The following is a 21,544-nucleotide window of genomic DNA, read 5'->3' as shown; positions in this document are numbered from 1 at the left end:
ACTTCTTCTCCTTTATATATACCTCCACATAGCCCTTTATGTCATCTCATGTCAAATACAATAGTCCAAAAATGATTTTATTTATCTACAATCTTTTGACAACACCTAGCTCTAACATTATTGTCTTATCTAATCCTAATTCGTATGAGTTGGCTACAAACAAGGAAGGGGGGCTTGCATTTTATATTGAGTGACGACAATAGCAATTATGATTTTGATGTTAATTAAGGTCAAATGTTGTAGATTTGTGGGTTTTGTAAAGAATGTGATTGACTATGGGTGTTTGAGATGTGTATTTTATTTTAGAATTAAAGAGAAAGAGAAAGACGCATTTTATATGAAGTTTTATTTTACAATATTTCTCCAAAATTGTTATTTTTTTTTAATTTCTCATTACTTGAACTGAATAATTATAACGGATATGTGTATGTACTCTATAGTCGTTTCTTCTTATGATGAACTCATTACTAACAAAATTTTATAACAATTATCCTATAATATATGTACAATATTTTCCAAAACTATTATATATAAAATATTACTACATTATCCGTGCATCGCATGGCTAACTTACTAGTTATTTAAAGAATTAAATCCCCAATCCAGAAAATTATCCCAACAACTAAATATGAATAGAAAAATTTTGTGGGAACTATCCTATCACTCCACAAGCTTTTTAGAAAGTCTCTCCGAAATAGAAAATTTGAGACGTCCACCTTTCTAAATATTGGAATGTTTTTCTTCGTTCTTCATTTGAAGGGTGTTCTCTTTTCCTTCAAGTAATAATATATATATATATATATATATATATATTTAAACAAAAAAAAAAAAACAAAACAAGCCCAACCTTTACAGCCAAACCCCAATTCCGTAATCACTGGTTCAACTTCCACAATTGTCAACTCTATTGCCACTTGCCATTGTCGTAACTTGTAACTCCTAATAGACGGTGCTCCAAACAAAGACACCACAAGAGAGAGGAAGTCAATCCCATTTAGGGATGGTAATTTCTACCCGACTCGCAAGTACCCAACCCGGCCCGATAAAGAATAGGGTCATGTTTGGGTTAAAAAAAAAAACCTGAAGCAGGTCTGGGTTTTGTTAAAAACCCGGCCCTGGCCCCAACCCAACTCGGTTATATCCTAAAATCTATTCCTAGTTCCTCTCATTTCAGCTCACCACTCTCACTCACTCTTAATCTCGCAGTTTGCCCAACTGCCCAACCTCTTACCACCGGTCCAATCATTCTTCGCCGGTCCAAGCTCTCACTCACTCTCAATCTCATTGCCGACCCTAGCTCTCACCGTCGGTCCAAGCTCTCGCTGTTGTCCCAAGTTGTCATCGCCAACCAGTTTAAGATCTATAACCTCCGCCCAAGCTCTGTCAGTGTCACTGCCGGTCTCGGCCTGTTCTGTTCTCTACTTCTCTTCAATTTTTTTTTGATATTGATGTATTCAGTCTGTTTTGTTTTGTTCTTGATAAATCAAACATCTTTGATTTCTCTTTGCATTTGCTCTATCAGTGTCACTGTTGGTTTTGTATTTGGTAAGGGTATTGTTGCTTTCTTGAATTTGCCAAGTCCCATTTGGGCTTCAATTCAATTTTTTTTTTGTTGGGCCACGGATTGGGCTCAAATCTAGTTGGGCTAAATGGGGCCCGGGGGCGGGTCTGGGCCCTACATAAAAAACTCGTTTATTAAATGAGCTGGGTTTGGGCAATGGGTTCGGGTCCGGGGATGAAAAAACCCAGCCTGTTGCCATTCCTAATCACATATGGGTTGAAATTTACAAAAATTTAAAACAAGCCCCAAAATGTTACAAAAATGCCACCCAACTATTTTTTATTTATTTTTAAATGCTATCCAAAACATAAAATATAGACTCAAAACATCAAAAACTTGTTTCTTATTTTTTGTTTTGCACACTGAAAATTAGATTCAGTTTTTTGAAATCAGAGAGCTGAAAACATTCGCCAAAACGATTATCACATTGCTGAGGCCCACGAAATTTAGAAAAAAAAAGAAAAAGAAAAAGAAGCTGAAAATAGCCTGACCAAATAGGGTTACCCAATATATTTCTGGTATCGCATCTTATCCTTGTATCTATTTGATAAAATTTACATATTCTAAATCACCTGACCATTGTTTGCAATATATGAACATTGATGAATTCTTTCCAATATCTTCATGATGGCATGATGCATCAATCAAAATTACAAAGGCTATAGTAATTCAACCTAATACATGACTGACTGGAAAGAGAGCATATATATTAACCGATCGTATTTTAGAAAGAGTACTTTGACATGAAACTAACTTCTTCATAGACACATCATCCAAAGTATATTTTGGCCACATAAAAGATGGAAAAAATAATCATACTATAATTTCTTGATAAGCAGATATATAGAGAAACTTCAGAACTCTTCTCTTTTTATTTTGTGCTAGAAGCAGAAAGACAGTGAAAAGCTCACAAGAGTTTCCTTATGCTGAAAATTACAAACGAGAAAGCTTTGAATTGACAGGGAAGTGTGGAACCAGAATTGTGGTCTGATCTTCTGTTTTAATGAAATTAGACTTCAGAGGCTGATTCAGGGCACCTCCTCCATCACTGGACGCACGAGAAGAAAGATAAAAGCAGCAGCAGATGGATGATAAGAAATCCATGCTCTTTCTCCCTCTATACCACCGATCTCTTCCTCTCTAAGATTGATGGTATATCATTAGCTACTTCAACTTACCAAGAGGTCTATGTGAAGCGATGTTTGCTTTTCTGATAATTTTCCTTTTAGTCAATGCTTGTGCTTTGACTTTTGAGTTATGACCAATGATGGCATTTTTTTTCTTATTTCCCTTTTTTATTAATTTATCTGTGGAAAAAGTTAATGAATATCCTGATCAATTTAATTTAAGAAATACTTTAAAAAATTATAATTTTTTATTTTATATAGCTTTCTATATCAATATCATATACTATATAATAAAAATTAGACCTAGACGTCGTGGTTGTGTCAAATAGCTTCATCATATTGTAGAATTTTTTTTTAGATTTTTAGATTTAAAATATATATAATTTTTTTCTCCTATAATTTCTAAATTGATAAAAATCTTAATTTGATTACAATCCAAATTGATCTTATCCATATAATCCTTATTTTGTATGTGTAGTGTATTATAAAAAATGCAGCAACTTTTTTTTTTTAAATTATTACACTACACGTAAAAAGAAAATATTTATATATATAAAAAAGTCTAATGCATCTTAAATTGTAGAATTTTTAATTACTGCACTAAAAAAAAAGGTCTAATCCATATTGCAGATTTTTTTTTTAATTTTTTCTTTCTGGAAGATATATTTTTTAGATTTAAAATGATAAGACACGTAAAAAAAAGAAAAAAAAACCTTGGAAACATGGATAAGATAACTAATTTACTTAGATTAGGATCGTGTAACCATTAGTATTTTATTTAAAATTAAAAATTATAGATAAAAAAATAATTTTAGAAAAAAATACACACCGTTGATTAGAATTTCACATAGAATTGGTGTTTCTTTAATTCAAAACTTTCCCCTATATATATATATGTGTGTGTGTGTGTTTCTCAAAAAAAAAAAAAAAAAAAAAAGTCCTAACTTCCAAGTTTTTTGGACAAACATGCATCCTAAGTGATGAGTTTTACATTTTGTTCTTTTTTTTTTAAACGTTAATTGTGATAATTTTTTAATACATATTTTATTCCGAATAATTATATTTCTCTTATAATTCCTAAATTGATTAGAAATCTAGCATTTTCACAATTGAAAATTCTCTATATGTATGGTTTTTTTAGTGTATTCTTATATATTCTTTCTTTCTCTTTTTTAAATTTTTTTTTTTTTTTGGAGACAGAAACACTACTTATTGTTCTAATCGATTTTTTTCTCTCACCATTATTAATAATAAGTTTGTATCTCTCTTTTAATTTGCAGTAGAATGCTTTATTATTAAAACCACACTATTACAGGTTTGTTTCTATTTTTGTTTTTGTTTTTATGTTTCGCTTATGAGTCATAAATGCAATTATAAATCCAGGAAATTAATTATATGAACCACTATAAATACTTCACCTTTATGATTTTTCAGACATCAATTATTATTTGAGTTTGTTTTGTTTGTAATAGAATGTTTTATCAAAGCCACCATCCACTCTATTACATGTATGTTTATTCTCTTTATTTTTGTTTTCTATGGTTTTGTTTATGAGTCATAGAGTTAATTTTAAATCCATGAAATTCATTATATAAGCCTATATAAATATTTCACATTTATGATTTGTCATTAGTTATTATTTGAGTTGGTTTTGTTAGTAGTAGAATGCTTTATCAAAGCCACCATCCATATTATTATAGGTATATTTCTCTTCTTTGTTATTTTTGTGTTTGTATTTTTTTAATTTATGGTTTTTCTTATGAGTCATTAAAAGCATTAAAATATATTATATAAACCTCAATAAATATTTCACCTTCATGATTAGTCCGCATCAATTATTATTTGAGTTAAACTTAAAGGTATGAAGATTTATTCTTTTATCGCTTTTTATCCTACAAAAATATGTTTAGTTTTTTTTTCTTCTTCTTTTGTTTGGTTTTGCATTTATGAATTATTTGTACTCATCTTTTTTTTTCCTCATAGGCTTTATCTATCAATTATCTAAGAATTATCAAATTTTGTATCTCCTCCTACAACAAGTGTTTAATCTTTTTTTATTTCTAGGTTGTATTTGAGTTATGCTTATATGTGCGTTATTAAATTAAATTAATTTTCTTGAATAGTAAAATTTTTATGTTACTATTTTTTTTTTGTTAGTAATATTATATGTGTGCGCTACAAAAATGTCATTATAAGGCAACCGATAAGTTAGAAGAGAATTATGTTTATTTTTTTGGCAAATGAAATACCTTTGGTTAAGTTTCCATATGTTATTAATTATTAAATATAGAAATTTTTTCATACAAATATGTTGTGTGATTGCGATACTTTTAAGAACAATAATTTATATGTAATTTATATAATCTAGATTCAAGAGATTATTAATTTATTATTTCTCAAAAAAATCATACTAAAATTTTATAACTGAAATTGTGCAACACATGGGTATAATACTAGTATATATAAAAGTAGAGACCTTATACAGAAAAACACGAGGTCCTGCCAAGTGGTGTTCTAATTTTGCATTTAGCATTTTTTTGACCTCTTTTATTAAATTTTTTTTTTACTGTTACTCAAAAATTCATATTAACTTATTTTACTATTATCTTATTACTATCTCATTAATTTTCTAAACTTACACCAACCTTTCTCTATCTTTCATTTTTTAGCATACCCATCGTTTTAGAATTAAAAAAAAAACAAAAAATAATAATAATTAAAGACTAATAGTAATAACTAACCACATAAGACCCTACAGAGAGATAGAGAGACACAAAGATGTTGTGGATTGTTAAATATAATACATTGTTTCACTATATATTACCAAAATAAAAGACTTGTGAACGACAAAACATTTGAAAGTGAGAGAAATAGGAATCCGAGAGGTCACTACCTCCGTTATACTAGCCTCCCACCACCATCAAAATGGTGAAACCCCTACGGATATTTTTAAAAAAAAATTAGGGGCTTAAATATGATTTAGGTTTGAGTAATTTGGTTGGATAGATTTTGTTTTGGGTATACAAGTAGAGAGAATATTTGGTGCGCAATGTAAAGTCATATTCTACTATAGTTTAATTTTAAATCATCTATAAGATACATGAATACGCACTTGCCCACATCATGTCTTAATGTCGCACTATTAGTGAGTAGAAGACGGTGAGAGAATTAGGCATTCTTTCATTTCATGATATGAAATATGTGAACGCAACACAAATTAGTTGATTTTCATGGTCTGGTTACTCTTTTTCATTTATCTTTGGTTTCACGATTTAAAAAAAAAAAAAAAGGCGTAAATGAATTTTTAGTCCTTACATTTTTCATCTTTTTTATTTTGGTCCCTACATTTTCATTTCACCACTTTTAGTCCCTAAATCAATTAACGCGTTCCATTTTGGTCATTATTGTTACTCACTTAACAAAAATTACTGATGTGGCAAACAGAGTGCACTGTTGGTACATTAAATGCTGATGTGACCAATAAAATATATTAAAAATGCTGTCAACGCCGTGAAGGTAGAACCAGCTCCTGCAGACTAAGGAATTGGAAGAGTATTGAGAGACAGGGAATTTGGAGAGAATGACGTTGAGGAGGTGGTTGGAAAGGAGGCTGAGAGATCTTGATCTCCTTGATTGGAATGATGATGGGTTTGGGTTTTGGTCATTTTGGTCATTAGGGTTTGGTGAATGTGACATTTATTATTATTACTATTATTTTTTTGTTTTTGTTTTTGATGGGGTTGTGGTTGACATTAAAGGTTTGGATTTTTTGTTTTTGTTTTTTTGGGTCTCTCTCTAAAATTTTGAAATCCTAATAAATATACAGAAGAATTGAAAGAACCCTAAAACTCCAAAATTTGGTAGTTTTGTGAGTTGTTTTCTCTCTGGATTTCTGGGATTTTTTTATGACTACTATGGGCTTGAAGAGAATTTATCTATTCTGAATTCATGTGTATTTTAGGTTCTAATTTTGTTTTTTTCACCATATCAACAATTTCTGTTAAGTGAGTAATGATAAGGACCAAAATGGAACGTGTTAATAGGTTTAGGGATTAAAAGTGGTGAAATGAAAATGTAGGGACCAAAATGAAAAAGTTGCAAAATGTAGGGACTAAAAGTGTATTTAGGCCAAAAAATAATAATCTTACTTTGAAAAGGGCTACAAACATGCAGTGAATTAAGCTACTAAAATAATTTTTAATATCTCAAAATGTATATGTTTCTTTACTTAATTTAGTTTACTTTTTCTCTATAATATATGTACAAACATTATCCAAACCATTTTACATAAATATTACAAAAATATCCGTACAATGCACGTGCAACTTACTAGTTTGCTTTAATTACAAGTTTGCCACCGATTGAATCGAATTACACAGTAGTATAAAAGAACAACGTTGGTATCTTAACGTGGCTTTGCTTTTTCACGTGGGAAGTGTGATATGGGTGATTGGCAAAAAGTTGAAATTACTTACATTATCAGTCCTCCAAAAATAAAAAATGCAGCCCAAAAAATCTGACATTTTCTGTTCTTATAGAACCAAAAAGCAGTGATTGTGCATTTGCTATATAGATCTCGTGTTCTGGTAACGCCACAAAAGTACTAGTATCCCACCTGGTAAGAAAGTAATTAGCAAATGACTATCTCAGCACCACTGTTAATGTATAAACATAAGCAGAAAAATGTTTACTATAACTAATTTGGCTCATTACCTAGATTCTCTAACAAAATGACCATCTTTATTAAAAAATAGATCATACTTAATACATAAAAGTCAGAACTCTCACTTTTGCAGGTCTGGAGAAGTCATGGTAAGAACAAGAGAACTAGACTATGATGAAATACAACTCAAGGTGTGTCATGAGGGAGCACAAACCATCCTCAAATTTGTGAAACCTATTTGCATCTCTCACAATGAATACCACCTTCAAAACTTTGTCAAACTTTGAATGAATGTGTGACAATCCCCACAAACTCTCAAGTTCTTGAAAATCCTAATCACCCTCCTTTCTTCATTTCCCAACCCACCACAAACCAATGCCAACTTCTCACTATGAACTCTCAAGCTCTCCTCCTCCGACTCTTCTTCCACATCATGCGGTGCAAACCACACCCCATGAACACAACCCACCTCTTCTTTAATCTTCTTCTCCATTTCCTTCAAGACTTCATGTATTTTCTCTGAAAGTGGGTGTGCTTCCTCTCCGTTGTGGAAAAAGTGAACCTCCTTGTCAATCACTACCAACTGAGTGCTGCCTCTTTCTTTAACCCCTTCATCCTCACTGCTTCTCTTATTTTCTCACACTCTTTCCAATAGCCTGCATCAGCAAAAATATTTGAGATCATCACATAATTGACTGGATTGTTGCCATCCATTCTTAGAAGTATGTCTCCTACTTCCCGCCCCATATCCAGGTCTCCATGCACTCTACAAGCACTAATAAGTGTCTGCCATATACCTACATTTGGTTTTAGTGGCATGCTCTCAATAAGATTCTTAGCTTCTTTTAAGCGCCCAGCTCGGCCAAGGAGATCAACCATACAAGCATAGTGCTCTACTCTTGGTTTAATCTGCCGGTCACTACACAATCTTGAGAAGTATTCTAGACATTCATCAATGAGTCCTGAATGGCTGCAGGCTGAGAGTACAGCCAAATAAGTCACATCATCAGGCTCAATATTATCCAACTGCATTTTGTTGAAAAGACGAATTGCTTCTTGTCCCAGACCATGCTTTCCATATCCAGTGATCATAACTGTCCAAGAGATCACGTTTCTCACTGGCATTTCACTGAAAAGCCTTTCTGCCTCATCTGTTAGCCCACATTTGAGATACATGTCCACCATTGAATTGGCCACTAATATGTCTAAACCAGATGGGACTTTGATGTTGTAAGCATGCATTTGCTTGCCTTGCTCTACAAGGGAAAAATCAGCAAACACACCCATCAGGCCTGAGAGAATAAATCCATCTACTTGATGTTGGTTTTCCCTGAGCTGCCTAAACAAGTCCATTGCCTCTGGTAAATTGCCTTCTTGAGCATAACCGAGAATTAGTGCACTCCAAGATATCACATTCTTCAGTTCAATTTGATCAAATACTCTGTGAGCTTTTAACAAGTTCCTGCACTTGGCATACATATCAACAAGAGCACCTGCAATAGTCGTTTGAATTGAGCATGGGAATCCTCTTGTGATCAATGAAGCATGCATTTGGCTCCCTTCCCTCATGGCTCCAAGACCACTGCAAGCCTTTAACATGCTGGTATATGTGAATTCATCAGGGACTTCCCCCTGTTCTTGCATTTTCCGAAACAAAAGTAGAGCTCTGTCACCAATTCCTTCAAGTGCGTATCCAGCTATCATTGCATTCCAACTGATAAGATCCCTAACTGGCATAATGTTAAACAATCGTGCCGCCTCACTGATTCTTCCGCATTTTGAATACATGTCAATAATAGAATTGGCCACCGCAGGCACCCATTCAAACCCAGTTTTAGCACAAACACCATGAATCTGCATTCCATTCTTAATAATGCCCAAAATCCCAGATGCTTTAAGATTAGTCGAAAGTGTGAACTCATTCGGCTTAATTTCAGAAGATCCCATTTGGCGGAAAAGCAATAATGACTTGATGGCGTTACCATTTTGTAAGTAGCCACACATTAGAGATGTCCAAGAAACCACGTTTCTTTCAAGCATTCCATCAAACACAGCACAAGCAAGGTCCATTCTACCACATTTTCCATACATATCTATAAGATCATTGTTTAACATCAAATCAAGCTCAAATCCCATTTTCACTACACACCCATGAGTTTGCAATCCTTGATCAAATAACAAATTCTTGGAGCACTTCCTCAGTACCCCTGCAATTCTCTGTCGCTCACACATAATTTTTCCAACTGAGTTGCTTACTCAATTATCTTTAATAAAATTAGTTCATGGCAAAGAGGACCAGCGTCTTTGCTATTAGAGAAATGGAAGATCTTTTCGTGCCCATGTTGCGAAACTGCGTAAACACGGCGGAATTGAAGAAAATCCATGCCCACATTTTGAAGTTCGCACTTTCACAGAGCAATTTCTTGGTGACAAAAATGGTGGATGTCTGCGACAACAGTGCGGATATAGAGTATGCGAGTTTGCTCTCCAAACAAGTGGTTGAGCCAAATGGGTTTTTGTACAATGCAATGATCAGAGCTTATACGCATAATAATAGATATACTATAGCAATCACCCAGTACAAGCAAATGCTAACAAACCCACAAGCTGAAAATCGCATTTTGCCCGATAGATTCACATTCCCATTTGTGATTAAGTGCTGTGCGGGGCTTTCCTGTCATTTTCTGGGTCAGCAGGTTCATGCCCAGGTGTGTAAATTTGGGCCAAAGTCACTTTTAATAATAGAGAATGCACTAATAGATATGTATACCAAGTGTGATAATTTTATATATGCACATAAAGTGTTTGACGAAATGACTGAAAGAGATGCAATTTCTTGGAATAGTCTGCTCTCTGGGCATGTCATGTTGGGGCAGATGAGAAGGGCTAGAGCAATGTTTGAGGATATGCCAAACAAGACTATTGTCTCTTGGACAACAATGATTGCAGGATATGCGCGAATTGGGTGCTATGTGGATGCATTGGATGTTTTTCGCCGAATGCAACTGGTTGGTATTGAACCTGATGAGATTAGTATTGTGTCTGCTTTGCCAGCATGTGCGCAGCTTGGAGCCCTTGAGGTTGGGAAATGGATTCACATGTACGCAGATAAAAAAGGGTTGTCACGTAAGACTAATATCTGTAATGCATTGATTGAAATGTATGCCAAATGTGGTTGCATTGACCAAGCATGGCAATTGTTTAGTAAAATGGTTGAGAGGGATGTGATATCTTGGAGTACCATGATTGGAGGTCTAGCAAATCATGGGAAAGCTCGTGAAGCAATTGAACTCTTTCAAGATATGCAGAGAGCAAAGGTTCAACCAAATGCTATTACCTTTCTTGGTATTTTATCGGCCTGCACCCATGCTGGTTTGTGGGATGAGGGATTAAAATATTTTGATTCCATGAGAAAATTCTATCTTATAGAGCCAGAAATTGAGCATTATGGTTGTTTAGTTGATCTTCTTGGACGCTCTGGGCGCCTTGATCAGGCTCTTGACACAATAAAGAAGATGCAAATGAAGCCAGATTCAAAGATATGGGGCTCTTTGTTAAGTTCCTGCAGGACTCATTGCAATATTGAGATTGCTATTATTGCTATGGAGCACCTTCTGGAGTTTGAACCAGATGACACAGGGAACTATGTGTTGCTTTCCAATATTTATGCAGATCTTGGGAAGTGGGATGGTGTGTCAAGGATGAGGAAACTCATAAGAAGCAAGAGCATGAAGAAAACACCAGGATGCAGCTTGATTGAAGTTAACAATGCGGTTCAAGAATTTGCATCAGGTGACGATTCAAAACCATGTTCGAAAGATATCTTTTGTATGCTAGAGCTGCTAGCTTTGCATCATGGCAATAGATATGATATGATAGAAGTTGCATATGAGGATATTAGTTGAGTGTTAAGATCAAGATGGGGTGCTAGTCAGAAATTGTAGCACAATTTGCACTTTTACTAATCATTTTGACTTCTATCTTATGCAAGAACTTATTTGCATTGCATCAGAGCTGGCTTTTTTAAGTGATTAATGCAGAGAAGAGAAGGTCAAAATTGCTTGAAAATTATTTCCACACCAAAACTGGAAGAGTTACACATTTTTGAATGCCTCATCCTCTACTTAAACCCATGCTCTCATTCTACCCATAATTGACAAACAAGAACTTGAAAGGATTTTTGCCAGAGGCTCCAAAACAACATTTTAATAAACAAATAAAGAGATATCCTGTGTAATGGATATTTTGGATTCAATTATGGTGAGTTATTTGTTGTGTTTTATACTTATTTGATTTGCATGTCATGGATTCATTTGTAACTCCTCTTTCACTAATGGTGTAATTCATGTGTTGTGCCTTCACCAAGATGTCTACAGTTTTTGTTTGTCAACGAGGAGGTGGATTCATCTTCAATTTATGAGAGGGATATTGCATGCAACTATAACACAATAATAGATTGAGGCTAGAGCGCCATATACAGAATAATATGGGCTTTTAATTTCATGGGCTTATCATGGTTATGTATAACAAGTCCAATTTTATCAAATTGATCACCTGGAAAACTAGCCAGTTAACTGCAACCATAGTCCATGTATAGCTAACTAATATGGAAGTTTAAGGGATTGTTGAAGGAAACCAAAAAATCACATTCACTTGGTGAACCAGCCACTTAATTGCAACCAAGTATAGTTAACTAACAGGGTGGTTTAAGGGATTGTTGTCTGTTGAATGAAACCAAGTCACAGTTCAATTGACAAAACCAAATGCTGTTAAAATTCGGGGATATACAGAAGCCTACACAGTTTCTTTGCCTTTGGCTCCTTTCAGGATGAAGTTAGGTTCTGACCATTTTAAAATAAGCGAAACCTAATGCACCATATTTAATGACTATAATAAGCACGACTTTTCAAATACCAACCAGATGAAAATTATATGAGAGTCTATATGATGTATCAAAATAGTCATTTCACTAAATTTGATGGTTGATTTTACTCTCAGCTTACGTAATCCAAGGTCTAGGTTGCTATTCTCGCACCCATTGGCAAGTATGTCCTGCAAAGCATCTTCACACTAGTCACAATATAATTGTGCTGATCATGAACCCAGGTCATGGAAAAACTGTAAGCAACATTACCAAAAACAAGTTTAATAAGGATATTCTAATTTTATGCATGTAAAATTAAGTTGTTAGAAAAACAAAGTGATTTCCTTAATATATGATTTGCTAATGCCCTTAATGAAAAGCAGAACCTGCATGCAGAAAAACCTTTTTTCAGTCTGGCATGGGTTCCATTAACCCAACTTCAAATTTACCATGTTTGCTCTACTGTCCTGAAAATATTATGCTTAATGCCGACCAATTCCTTCATTCTGAAATTGTGTATTCAATTCACTACACACCATGAATAAAAAAAAGCATGCACATGTGAAACTTGTGCACTGAAGAGAAATTGTTCAAGAAAAAGTTGGCCAATTTCATTGAGGATCAATTTGTAAAATGACATGAATTGGTATAAATGAAAACAGACAAACAAAAATATACCAGCTGATTAGCTAAACAGAGACGCGAGGGAGAGTCCACAAATGACAATTATTGCATAGACGCTGCAATCCATGAAAATGGCATCAAGAGCCTTCTGCATCACCAGACCTGTCTCTAAAGTATTACCTACTTGTTCAGCCCAACCATATCCGTTAAGTGAGGGGGTTTCATTTTCATCTCCGGCTGCCCTTTCAAAACCTGTTTGTTTATCAGCAAGAAGTCGTGCAAGCACAATTGTCACATTGGTTAGCAAAAGTAGGTAAAGTGGCCTAAAGCTTAACATGCTCTTTATGATGTAGCTGCCTAGTAAAGGAAACCCTAGATAGGATAACACAACTAAAAGGGCTACAGTTACAGAACACAAGCTGCGGGTACGCTCTGATGATGCAATGGCAGAACTTATTTGATTTGGAGTGAAAAATCTATGCTGTGGTCTTTGCTGCTCTAAATGTTGTTCTGAGTCCAAAGTAGAAGCAGATGAATTTTGATCTATTGATGAGACCAGAGGTGACTGTGCTTTGCCACTGAATTCTGAAGCACGGGCTCCTAAAGCTTCAACGCTTATCTCACATTTGCGTAAGGGAGGTGCTAGATTGCTTTCACCAATATCAGCTTCAGTCTGACTGGCATTGGTGACAGGATCATGTTCATCCTCACCATGAGGAGAAACTGCAGAATATCAGGACTCGTGAGCATTAAGTGATATTATGAATTTTTAAATTCCATTCGCATAGAATAAAAGAACTTCACAATAATAAACAAGTCATAGCAAGGAGTACATTGTCTCCTCCCCCACAAATCCCCCCAAAGGGGCCACATGGCTCTTTTTTCTATCAACTTAGGTGAAGCTGAGACAACAGAGTTTACTCTTCAGGTTTCCGAAAGGGAACATTGAGATAGTTTACTAAAGGAAACTACAAAATTTAAATGGAAGCAAAACCACAACATTTAAATTCATTTTTTTTATTATTTTAATTTAGGCCAGATCTAAACTCGGGTGCTATTACAATGTTACTCTTCTTTCCATGAACTCAGTCACTTATAATTAGAGACCATGTCCAAAAGAATATGTACATTACTACTACTTCTAGCCACCAAAACTTTACTCTGTTTCAATCTCCAAACAACCTTTAAGACTAATGCACTGTATTTGCATACTATGATCCTTGTTTCCAAGGGCTCATTAAGTTGGGTATGAATTCATAACCTAACTAGAATGATACCCAAAATAGTACATGCATAGAACCACCCCTAACCACCATAACTAAAGAATCCTTCAGAAGTAGCCCACACAAACATTACACGTAGACCTCCAATTTCACACGAATCATTAAATTTCCATTCTTGACATGCCAACATGGAAAAAAAAAAAAAAAAGGCCTGAAACCATATCAAGCACCTATACAGACCATTTATTACTTTTGATAGGTACATAGTGGAAGAAGGGCGAGGTGGGTTCGAATAGAGACATAAGACATGACAACCAAATATGCATGCAACTCGATTACAATTACAATTCCAATTGGTAGCATTACAATTTCACTGTATATACGAAATAACAAAATTCCATGATTGATTCCAGAATAAAATCAACGAAAAAGCAACTATAGTACCAAGAACAATAAATCCCATTAATAGTATATAAATAAAAAAAAATAAAGAATCTTTGCACGTGACATATATTGTGCAATGAAATTTTATCATAAAGGCTCAAGTTCATGTTTCTGAATCTAAAACATTCGTGCAAAGTAAAATAATCTCAGCGGTTCAAATTGGGAGAGAAGAGTACCGGCGGTGGTGTGGGAAATCAACGGCTGGGATGAAGGGTTGTCTGAGTCGGTTGTAATTTCTTCGTGAGAAGAAGAAGGAGGAAGGGATTGGATCCGACCCGTAATGAGTGCTAAACGGTCGGATCCTCTTTCCATAATCTTCCTCCTTCGGGCTTCGCTAACGTTGCTCGCCATTTCTGTAATTTTTTTTTTTTTTTTAGATTCTTCAGCTCCTGTAGTGTGTAGAAGTAGATCGCGTTCGCGTTATTTTTACCCTTTTTGTTTGAGTCGGGTCGGTTGTTTTTGTGGGTTTCCTTCTTTCTCCGGGCCTCACGTATATGCGTAGGTATGAAATTTTTAGCAATAATTTTCAGTTTTTAAATAATATTATATATATTTTTATACAATTTTTTTAACTAGATGTATTTTAAAAAAATACAAACAATATTACTAGAATAACATTATCAAAAGGGCGCTAAAAGTTTAGAGTTGTTTGTTTAATTTGGAATTTCAACTTTTGTGCATTTGATTCGTTATTGAACTATTTTAAGGAAAGTTTTGGTATTTATATCTTCTTTTTTGAGGAAAAAGTTTTGGCATTTGCTAACTTTTCATGAAAAATATAAAAAGCAGTAAAAAAGTTTGTTACTTTTTTTTTTTTTCTTTTCTAGTAAAAAAAAGTTTCTAAAAATTATTCTTAAATTAAGATATTCGTTAACTTTTCGCATCATACTTTGGTTATATACCGTTTAAGTTTAGCTTAATTTATGAGTAATGTTGTAGGTATAAACTATTTTATAGTAATATTTTTAGAAAATGTTGCTGTGACAAATTCTAACTGATTCTTATTTGAGTTCATTACTAACATCATATTTTTACTTATTAATAACTATCTACCACATCAACAGTTTGTAAAATAGTTTGTATCATTAGCAATTTCCTTAATTTTTTATGAAACAAGTTCAAGTTTGTTTAAAAATTACTTGATTAATTTATTTATTTTACCCATATATACTAAAACCACAGCTAACAATTTTTACCCTTTTACAAATCTATTATAATAATTTTTAACTAAATTATAAATAAAGTTATATTATTTGAATTAACAACTTATAGAAATCCGATTCCAACATTCTGTTGTTAAAATTTATGCATATGAAAATTACATCTTAAACCTTTGAATTAGGAGTATAACAAATTAAATCCTATAGTTTCAAAGTAATAAATGAAATCCTAAACTTTCAAAAAGTAACAAATTAAAGTCTGTAGTTATCACCGCGCATTCTTGGCACAATGGTCACTTAAAAAAAAAAGTCTATGATTTAATTAAACTATGAAATTTCAAAAAATAACAAATTAAATTCTTAGTTCATATTAATTTTCAAACACAATATAATTCCACTTAAATAAGTGATATTTAATTTATTACTTTGAAAATTATAGGGTTAATAAGTTAATATCTTACATCCCATAAATTATATGTTTTAAAATGTAATTTACTCCAAAAAATATATTTTTTCCTACGAAATTAATTATTTATATTATCAATTAATGAAATAATAATTTATATCTTATAAACTTATTTACTGAGCTATACACTGCTAATCAGGATTTTGCAACTGAATTTATGAACTTCATTACAAAATTATACACGGCTAATCAAGATTTTGCATCTAATTTTTTGTACTGATCTTTCAGACTTTTAGCGCATCCTTATTTACCAAAAAAAGAAAAAGGAAAAACCCGAATATTTCTAGTTTTTCTTCAACGCATTAGACTTTACTCCATTGTCCAACGATTTAACGTCATAACTCGTAAATTACAACAATTAGAAAGAGTCAATTAAATACACCCTCTAACTGTTTGGAGTATTTTCAATAAAACAAAAAATGGAAAACCACATCTTTCAAAAACCAAATGATAAACAATAACAACTTACCAAACCTTAGTCCAAATGGAACCTTAACAAATTAATCAAAATCAACTACAAATTTTTTTTTTTGCCCACTATTCTAATCTATTCAAAATTATACTCAATCCTCACGACTGACTAAAAGAGCTCAACAATATATGAATCTGCTACACTACCAAGCCGATCATCCTCTAAATCAACTAAGTTGAGCAGCCTATGTATCATGTGGCTGGCATAATGCGTCTGTAAACTGCTTGGAAAGTCTGTCCACCATTCCTGGCAACCTTCTGGCTTTCCTCTGTTGCAGAACTCAAGAGCTTTACAACTGGATCTGCTTCAAGCTCTTCCTCTGTGATGGCTTCAAACATGGGGTGACTCTCTAAACAAGCCTTCATCCAGTCTCCAAGTTCTTCCACATCTGTAATTGTGTATATAATCCCACCAACCCCAAGAGCATAAGCGTACTCATCTAGCAAGTGTGTACTGATCACCCGACGACGATGATTTTTCTCTTTGAAGTGAGGATCCGGAAACAGGAAGAACATCTTTGAAAGCTGTCCTTTCTCAAAGAAATTTGGAATGTATTTCATGGAATTTGTCCTAACCACTGAAATATTTTGGTATTGACCTGGATTTGCCAACCTTAATGCTAATATTCGCTCCTTGACATACTCTGTCACCTTATCCCTAAGTTCCATTCCAATAATTAGGGTATCAGGGAAAAGAGTTGAGAGACTAATTAGCAGTCCTCCAAAACCACAACCAATATCTGCAAACTGTATCTTTTTGGAACTATCAATCTGATCAGATGAGGAACAAAACTGAGGGAAATGAAGTGATAAGTCGACATGACAAGGGGAGGTTGGTACTGGGAAGTGAGAATCACTTAATGGGTTGCTGTGCGCTCTTGCTCTGTAGAAACGCTTCCGAGGCAAGCCAGTTGACTTGCTGAGAGTTGGGTTTGCCTCATTTTCCAACATGGCTTTTTTCTGCAAGCTGCATAATAGTAGTAGCAATTAAGATTTTCAACACCCATGCTCATATAAAGGGAGATTAAAATGCAAAATAAATTTAAGTCTTCTTCATAAAATGTGTGTTAAGCAGAAAAGGTAGTCAAATTTTAAAGCAGGTTATCTTGCTGGCAATCAGGGACCAAATGAGTAACAGCTTGAATGTAGAGACATAAATTACAAGCAAATAAAGATAGAATGAATAGAATATTTAGTGTCAACCATGCTTTTGCCAAAAGAAGCCTTCAATGTTTGATGTGGAGGGATTCAACTCTGCTGCCAGGGGCTAATATGACATTGTGTATTTAGCCAAATATTGAATGTTAGTTTAATAGATGGTTGAAAATATGACACATAAGCAAAACACAAATAACTTCTGTGGCCACCAGTGTGTTGCCATCTGTGAAGATCTCAAACTCTTCTCCAAAATAAGATGCATAATTAGTCTTCAAGAGTTCCCCCTGCTCACTCTCTGAAGCTATAGACCACACTGACAAAGACAATAGCTTACATCATGATGATGAGGAAACAGCACTAAATGCCCATTAGCTTGACAGATGGTAGTGTTTTGATGACCACATAAATAATTGAAGCATTTTGCTTATATGTCACATTTTCAACTGTCTATTTTAAATGAATGATCAAGGTTTGGCTAAATCCACAATGTGGAGTTAGCCCCAATTTCCAACAGAGCTGAATCCACTGTGGAGAATGCCAATAACAGGGGGGGGGGGGGGGGGGGGAATGTTGCTTAAGAAAAAGAAGTATATCTTCAACTACGGTTAAAACATTGACCTGAAGTTGAAGTTAGACACAGTGTGTCTTGAACAAATGAAATCATGTACGCATAAATTTGTCTATTGTTGAAGAAAAACATAGTGAGTCACTTGCAAATAGGCACTAAGGCAAAGCAATTATGCAAAATGCTTGTCCATCTTTTTCAAGGATGAATCTTATCACAGTTGTAAAGCTAAGTTCGCCCCAATGTTGGGGGTGGCAGTGAAATCCTACAATTTCCTTCAAACCCATAGAAAACTGTGCTTCAGATAGTCATAAGCTTGGAATTTCTTATGCTCTTCTGTTCACTTCAAATTCATTTGCACCTTAGCCTCATAATTATCACCAGGCATTGACACTTTCAACCTTTAGAATGTACACAACAGCCTCCCAAGTCCTATCACATTTCCCCCTCCTGTGTAAAGACAAAATTCTTGCCTTTATAAGTAGCCAACCACATTCTGACAATGTGATCTAGCATGAGCCTATTCCCATGGGCCATTCTAGGACAAGTACTGGAATACATTCACTTTTCTAACTTACAAAGAAGAAAGCAGGGCACACACACTGGCTCAACAACCATCTTATCAATCCAAAACTTTTATCTGGTAGGTAGCATTATTGTCTAGCAATCCCCTCTTAGAGAGCATAAGCATACTTGTCCAGCAAGCACTAACAGTAATTATAATACTGGCTCAAAAGCCATCTTATCAATCCAAAATTTTTCAGGTTTCTACAGGATGCAGCAGAGGGATTTGACTCTTCTTAGTTCTTATATACTCATCTATTGACCCTAAAATATAGTGAAGCCAACTTAAAATGAGGACATGCAAAACAAAGTAATTTTAGAAACACACAATTCAAGGATCACAAGAAATTTGGTTTTTCTTTGACTCCTATTTAGCATTATTGACCATCATCACCTTGCGAATAATGATCTTTATGGACTCAGAAATACTAAAAACCACTTATTGAACCTTGATGGGACAGATATAAGGTACGAGGGAATCCTTCCTATCAGAGAACCAAACTACTTATTTAATCTTGATGGCATAGATATAAGGTACAACCACAGAGGCAATACCTCCTCTCAGAAAACCATACTACTTATTTAAACTGGATGGCACAGATATAAGGTACAACCACAGAGGCAATACCTCCTCTCAGAGAACTGAGAGAACCAAACTACTTATTTAAACTTGATGGCACACAGATAAAAGGTACAATCATAGAGGCAATACCTCCTCTCGGAGAACCAAACAACTTTTTTCTTTTTGGAATAATTCTATAGCTGGGGGAGGGGGATTTGAACCTAGATGTCTTCATTGGAAACACTAGGAAGTGTCATTTAAGCTACAAGGCTCTTGGTAGAACCAAACTAATTATTTAACCTTGATGGCATCGATATAAGGTGCTACAATATCGCCTCTCGAAGAATCAAACTACTTATTAAATCTTGATGGCACAGATATAAAGTACAACTATTAGGTAATAATTGGGAATAAGTACCCAACAAGGCAAAGGACAAGCAAATAATTTTCAAAATTGTTAGGAGTAGGGTAGGCCAGGTTTTGCTTGTGTGGTTCAATTAATGAAGAAGTATTCTGGATAGAACGTAATGGCCAATTTGGACTGAGGGGGAGGGAGAGCGAGTAGAGGGGGAGTAGAGTAAAGTTGGTTAGAAATTGCACCAATTTCCGGCCAACTCTACTCAATCCAAACAGGCCCTAAGTGTCTATCAATGAAAGTGATCTACCAATTCCAATGGAGATGCCTTTAGATAGAAAACCTTGATATATAGAAAATGGATAGAGAAATCAATGTGTAACCGAATTTGACACAATGAAGGGGAGATAAGGCTCCTCATGAGGTAAATATCCTTTTACAAGCACACATTGGGAAGCTAAAAAAGCCATTTAAAGTGTGAGTACACTCAAAAGAAAACACCGGAGGATGGGGTAGCACATGAAACCTTTCATGCTCCCGAATGTGAAAAAGCATTCTAAGAATAACATGGCCATCAGTTTTCGTTTGCATGTTAAGTATGTTTGCCATCAGTTTTTTCTTCTAGCTTTTTAGCTTATAGGTACAACTATACTTTAACAAACTTTCAGCAAATAAGCAATTAGCAAAAAGCTACATCCAAACGCACGTAAGAAACCCAAACAATTCTTTTTTTTTTGGTAACTACATATGCACCTAGTAGGTCTGGAACCCATATAACTAACCCTCCACCTTGCTTTGACAAGGGTACAAAGAGCCATGTGAGCTTATTGGCCAAGAAAACCGAACAATATTAATCCTAACAATAATGGACAAGCTAAAGAAATGTGCATGGTTTCAATTAACAACAAAAAAAAAAATCCTTAACATCACATTAACATGGATTTTCTGTTTTTGCACCTAAGTGAGTCAGCTAAGAGGAATTACGTCGAACACTTGGTGAGCATTCTAATTTGCATGAAATTAAACAAAGCAAAACAATGAATATATATATATATATATATATATATATATATATATATATATATATATATATATATATATATATCAAATCCATTCCTATCTAGCAAAAGAAAAAAGAAAAAAAGAACAGAACTATACTGTATACACAAACATAGAGGACAGGACAAATCAGCGAGCATAGCAAACAAGGACTTTGAATTTATCATCATAATAATTACAATAACCCAAAAGAAAGGCTTAGAAATAAGAGAAGGGTATGTACTGAATACCTGATGATGGAGATGGAGATGGAAATCGACGGCACGAGATTCAAGCGCTTTGAGATATGGAGGCAGAAATTTGTTATGAGTATTGGAACTTGAAGGATGGAAATTAAAGCGAGTGAACTGGTATTGGGCTCATCTTTATTTGAGCCCAGCTTCTCGATGGACTCAAACCTCAACCCATTTATAGTTGGGCAGCGGGACCAAATGATCATTTTTTTTTTTGAGAAAGTGTGGGCCCAAATGCTTAATCCAGGTTTTAGATACATATTACGTTTTTTAGATTCTGTTTTCTTATTTCCATGCAAACTATAATTTCCTTTGTAAATATGTGATTTCTTTTTTTTGATTTTATGTTTTTAATTTATTTCATTGTTGTGTTTCTTTTATGTTCATTGGTACAATAGATACTTGTTTATTAAACGTAACCTATTTATATTGGCAAGTACACGTT

The 21,544-nt window shown here is 34.2% G+C and overlaps 4 protein-coding genes across 5 annotated transcripts; 1 reads left to right on the top strand and 3 right to left on the bottom strand.

The window, feature by feature from the left end:
- Window positions 1-7,000: 7,000 nt before the first annotated feature.
- On the bottom strand, window positions 7,001-9,731 carry LOC142612836 (putative pentatricopeptide repeat-containing protein At3g15130). The gene is given in 4 exon segments (XM_075785001.1): window positions 7,001-7,303; window positions 7,477-7,628; window positions 7,631-7,930; window positions 7,933-9,731. Coding segments are annotated over 3 exon segments (2,064 nt in total). The 5' UTR covers window positions 9,584-9,731; the 3' UTR covers window positions 7,001-7,303; window positions 7,477-7,515.
- On the top strand, window positions 9,592-11,256 carry LOC142612837 (pentatricopeptide repeat-containing protein At2g20540). The gene has a single exon (XM_075785003.1). The coding sequence runs from the start codon at window positions 9,634-9,636 to the stop codon at window positions 11,254-11,256; it is 1,623 nt and encodes a 540-aa protein (XP_075641118.1). The 5' UTR covers window positions 9,592-9,633.
- Window positions 11,257-12,792: 1,536 nt separating this feature from the next.
- LOC142612776 (uncharacterized) lies at window positions 12,793-14,926 on the bottom strand. The gene is made up of 2 exons (XM_075784929.1): window positions 14,683-14,926; window positions 12,793-13,562 (listed from the first exon to the last, which is right to left on the bottom strand). Exons 1-2 carry the CDS (start codon window positions 14,855-14,857, stop codon window positions 12,901-12,903), a joined length of 837 nt encoding a protein of 278 aa, XP_075641044.1. The 5' UTR covers window positions 14,858-14,926; the 3' UTR covers window positions 12,793-12,900.
- A 1,486-nt stretch (window positions 14,927-16,412) lies between these two features.
- On the bottom strand, window positions 16,413-21,168 carry LOC142611780 (tRNA (guanine-N(7)-)-methyltransferase). 2 transcript variants are annotated; one of them, XM_075783916.1, is made up of 3 exons: window positions 21,097-21,113; window positions 17,807-18,074; window positions 16,413-17,570 (listed from the first exon to the last, which is right to left on the bottom strand). In XM_075783916.1, the coding sequence occupies exon 3, from the start codon at window positions 17,552-17,554 to the stop codon at window positions 16,796-16,798; it is 759 nt and encodes a 252-aa protein (XP_075640031.1). In that variant the 5' UTR covers window positions 17,555-17,570; window positions 17,807-18,074; window positions 21,097-21,113; the 3' UTR covers window positions 16,413-16,795. The 2 variants fall into 2 exon arrangements, with proteins under 2 accessions (XP_075640031.1, XP_075640032.1); XM_075783917.1 differs by lacking the exon at window positions 17,807-18,074 and having other exon boundaries at window positions 21,097-21,168.
- Window positions 21,169-21,544: the final 376 nt, after the last annotated feature.

This window comes from Castanea sativa, chromosome 10 (genome assembly GCF_040712315.1).
Source record: "Castanea sativa cultivar Marrone di Chiusa Pesio chromosome 10, ASM4071231v1".
Classification (NCBI taxonomy): Eukaryota; Viridiplantae; Streptophyta; class Magnoliopsida; order Fagales; family Fagaceae; genus Castanea; species Castanea sativa.
The sequence above is the reverse complement of the archived record's forward strand: the minus strand, read 5'-3'. Positions and strand labels throughout refer to the sequence as shown.

Bases quoted from the DNA above. Each gene is read 5' to 3' on its own strand.
- LOC142612776 (XM_075784929.1), bottom strand. From the start codon at position 14,857: ATGGCGAGCAACGTTAGCGAAGCCCGAAGGAGGAAGATTATGGAAAGA. The intron at 13,563-14,682 runs GTACTCTTCTCT...GATATTCTGCAG, and splicing joins GATTTCCCACACCACCGCCG to TTTCTCCTCATGGTGAGGAT.
- LOC142611780 (XM_075783917.1), bottom strand. From the start codon at position 17,554: ATGTTGGAAAATGAGGCAAACCCAACTCTCAGCAAGTCAACTGGCTTG.
- LOC142612837 (XM_075785003.1), top strand. From the start codon at position 9,634: ATGGCAAAGAGGACCAGCGTCTTTGCTATTAGAGAAATGGAAGATCTT.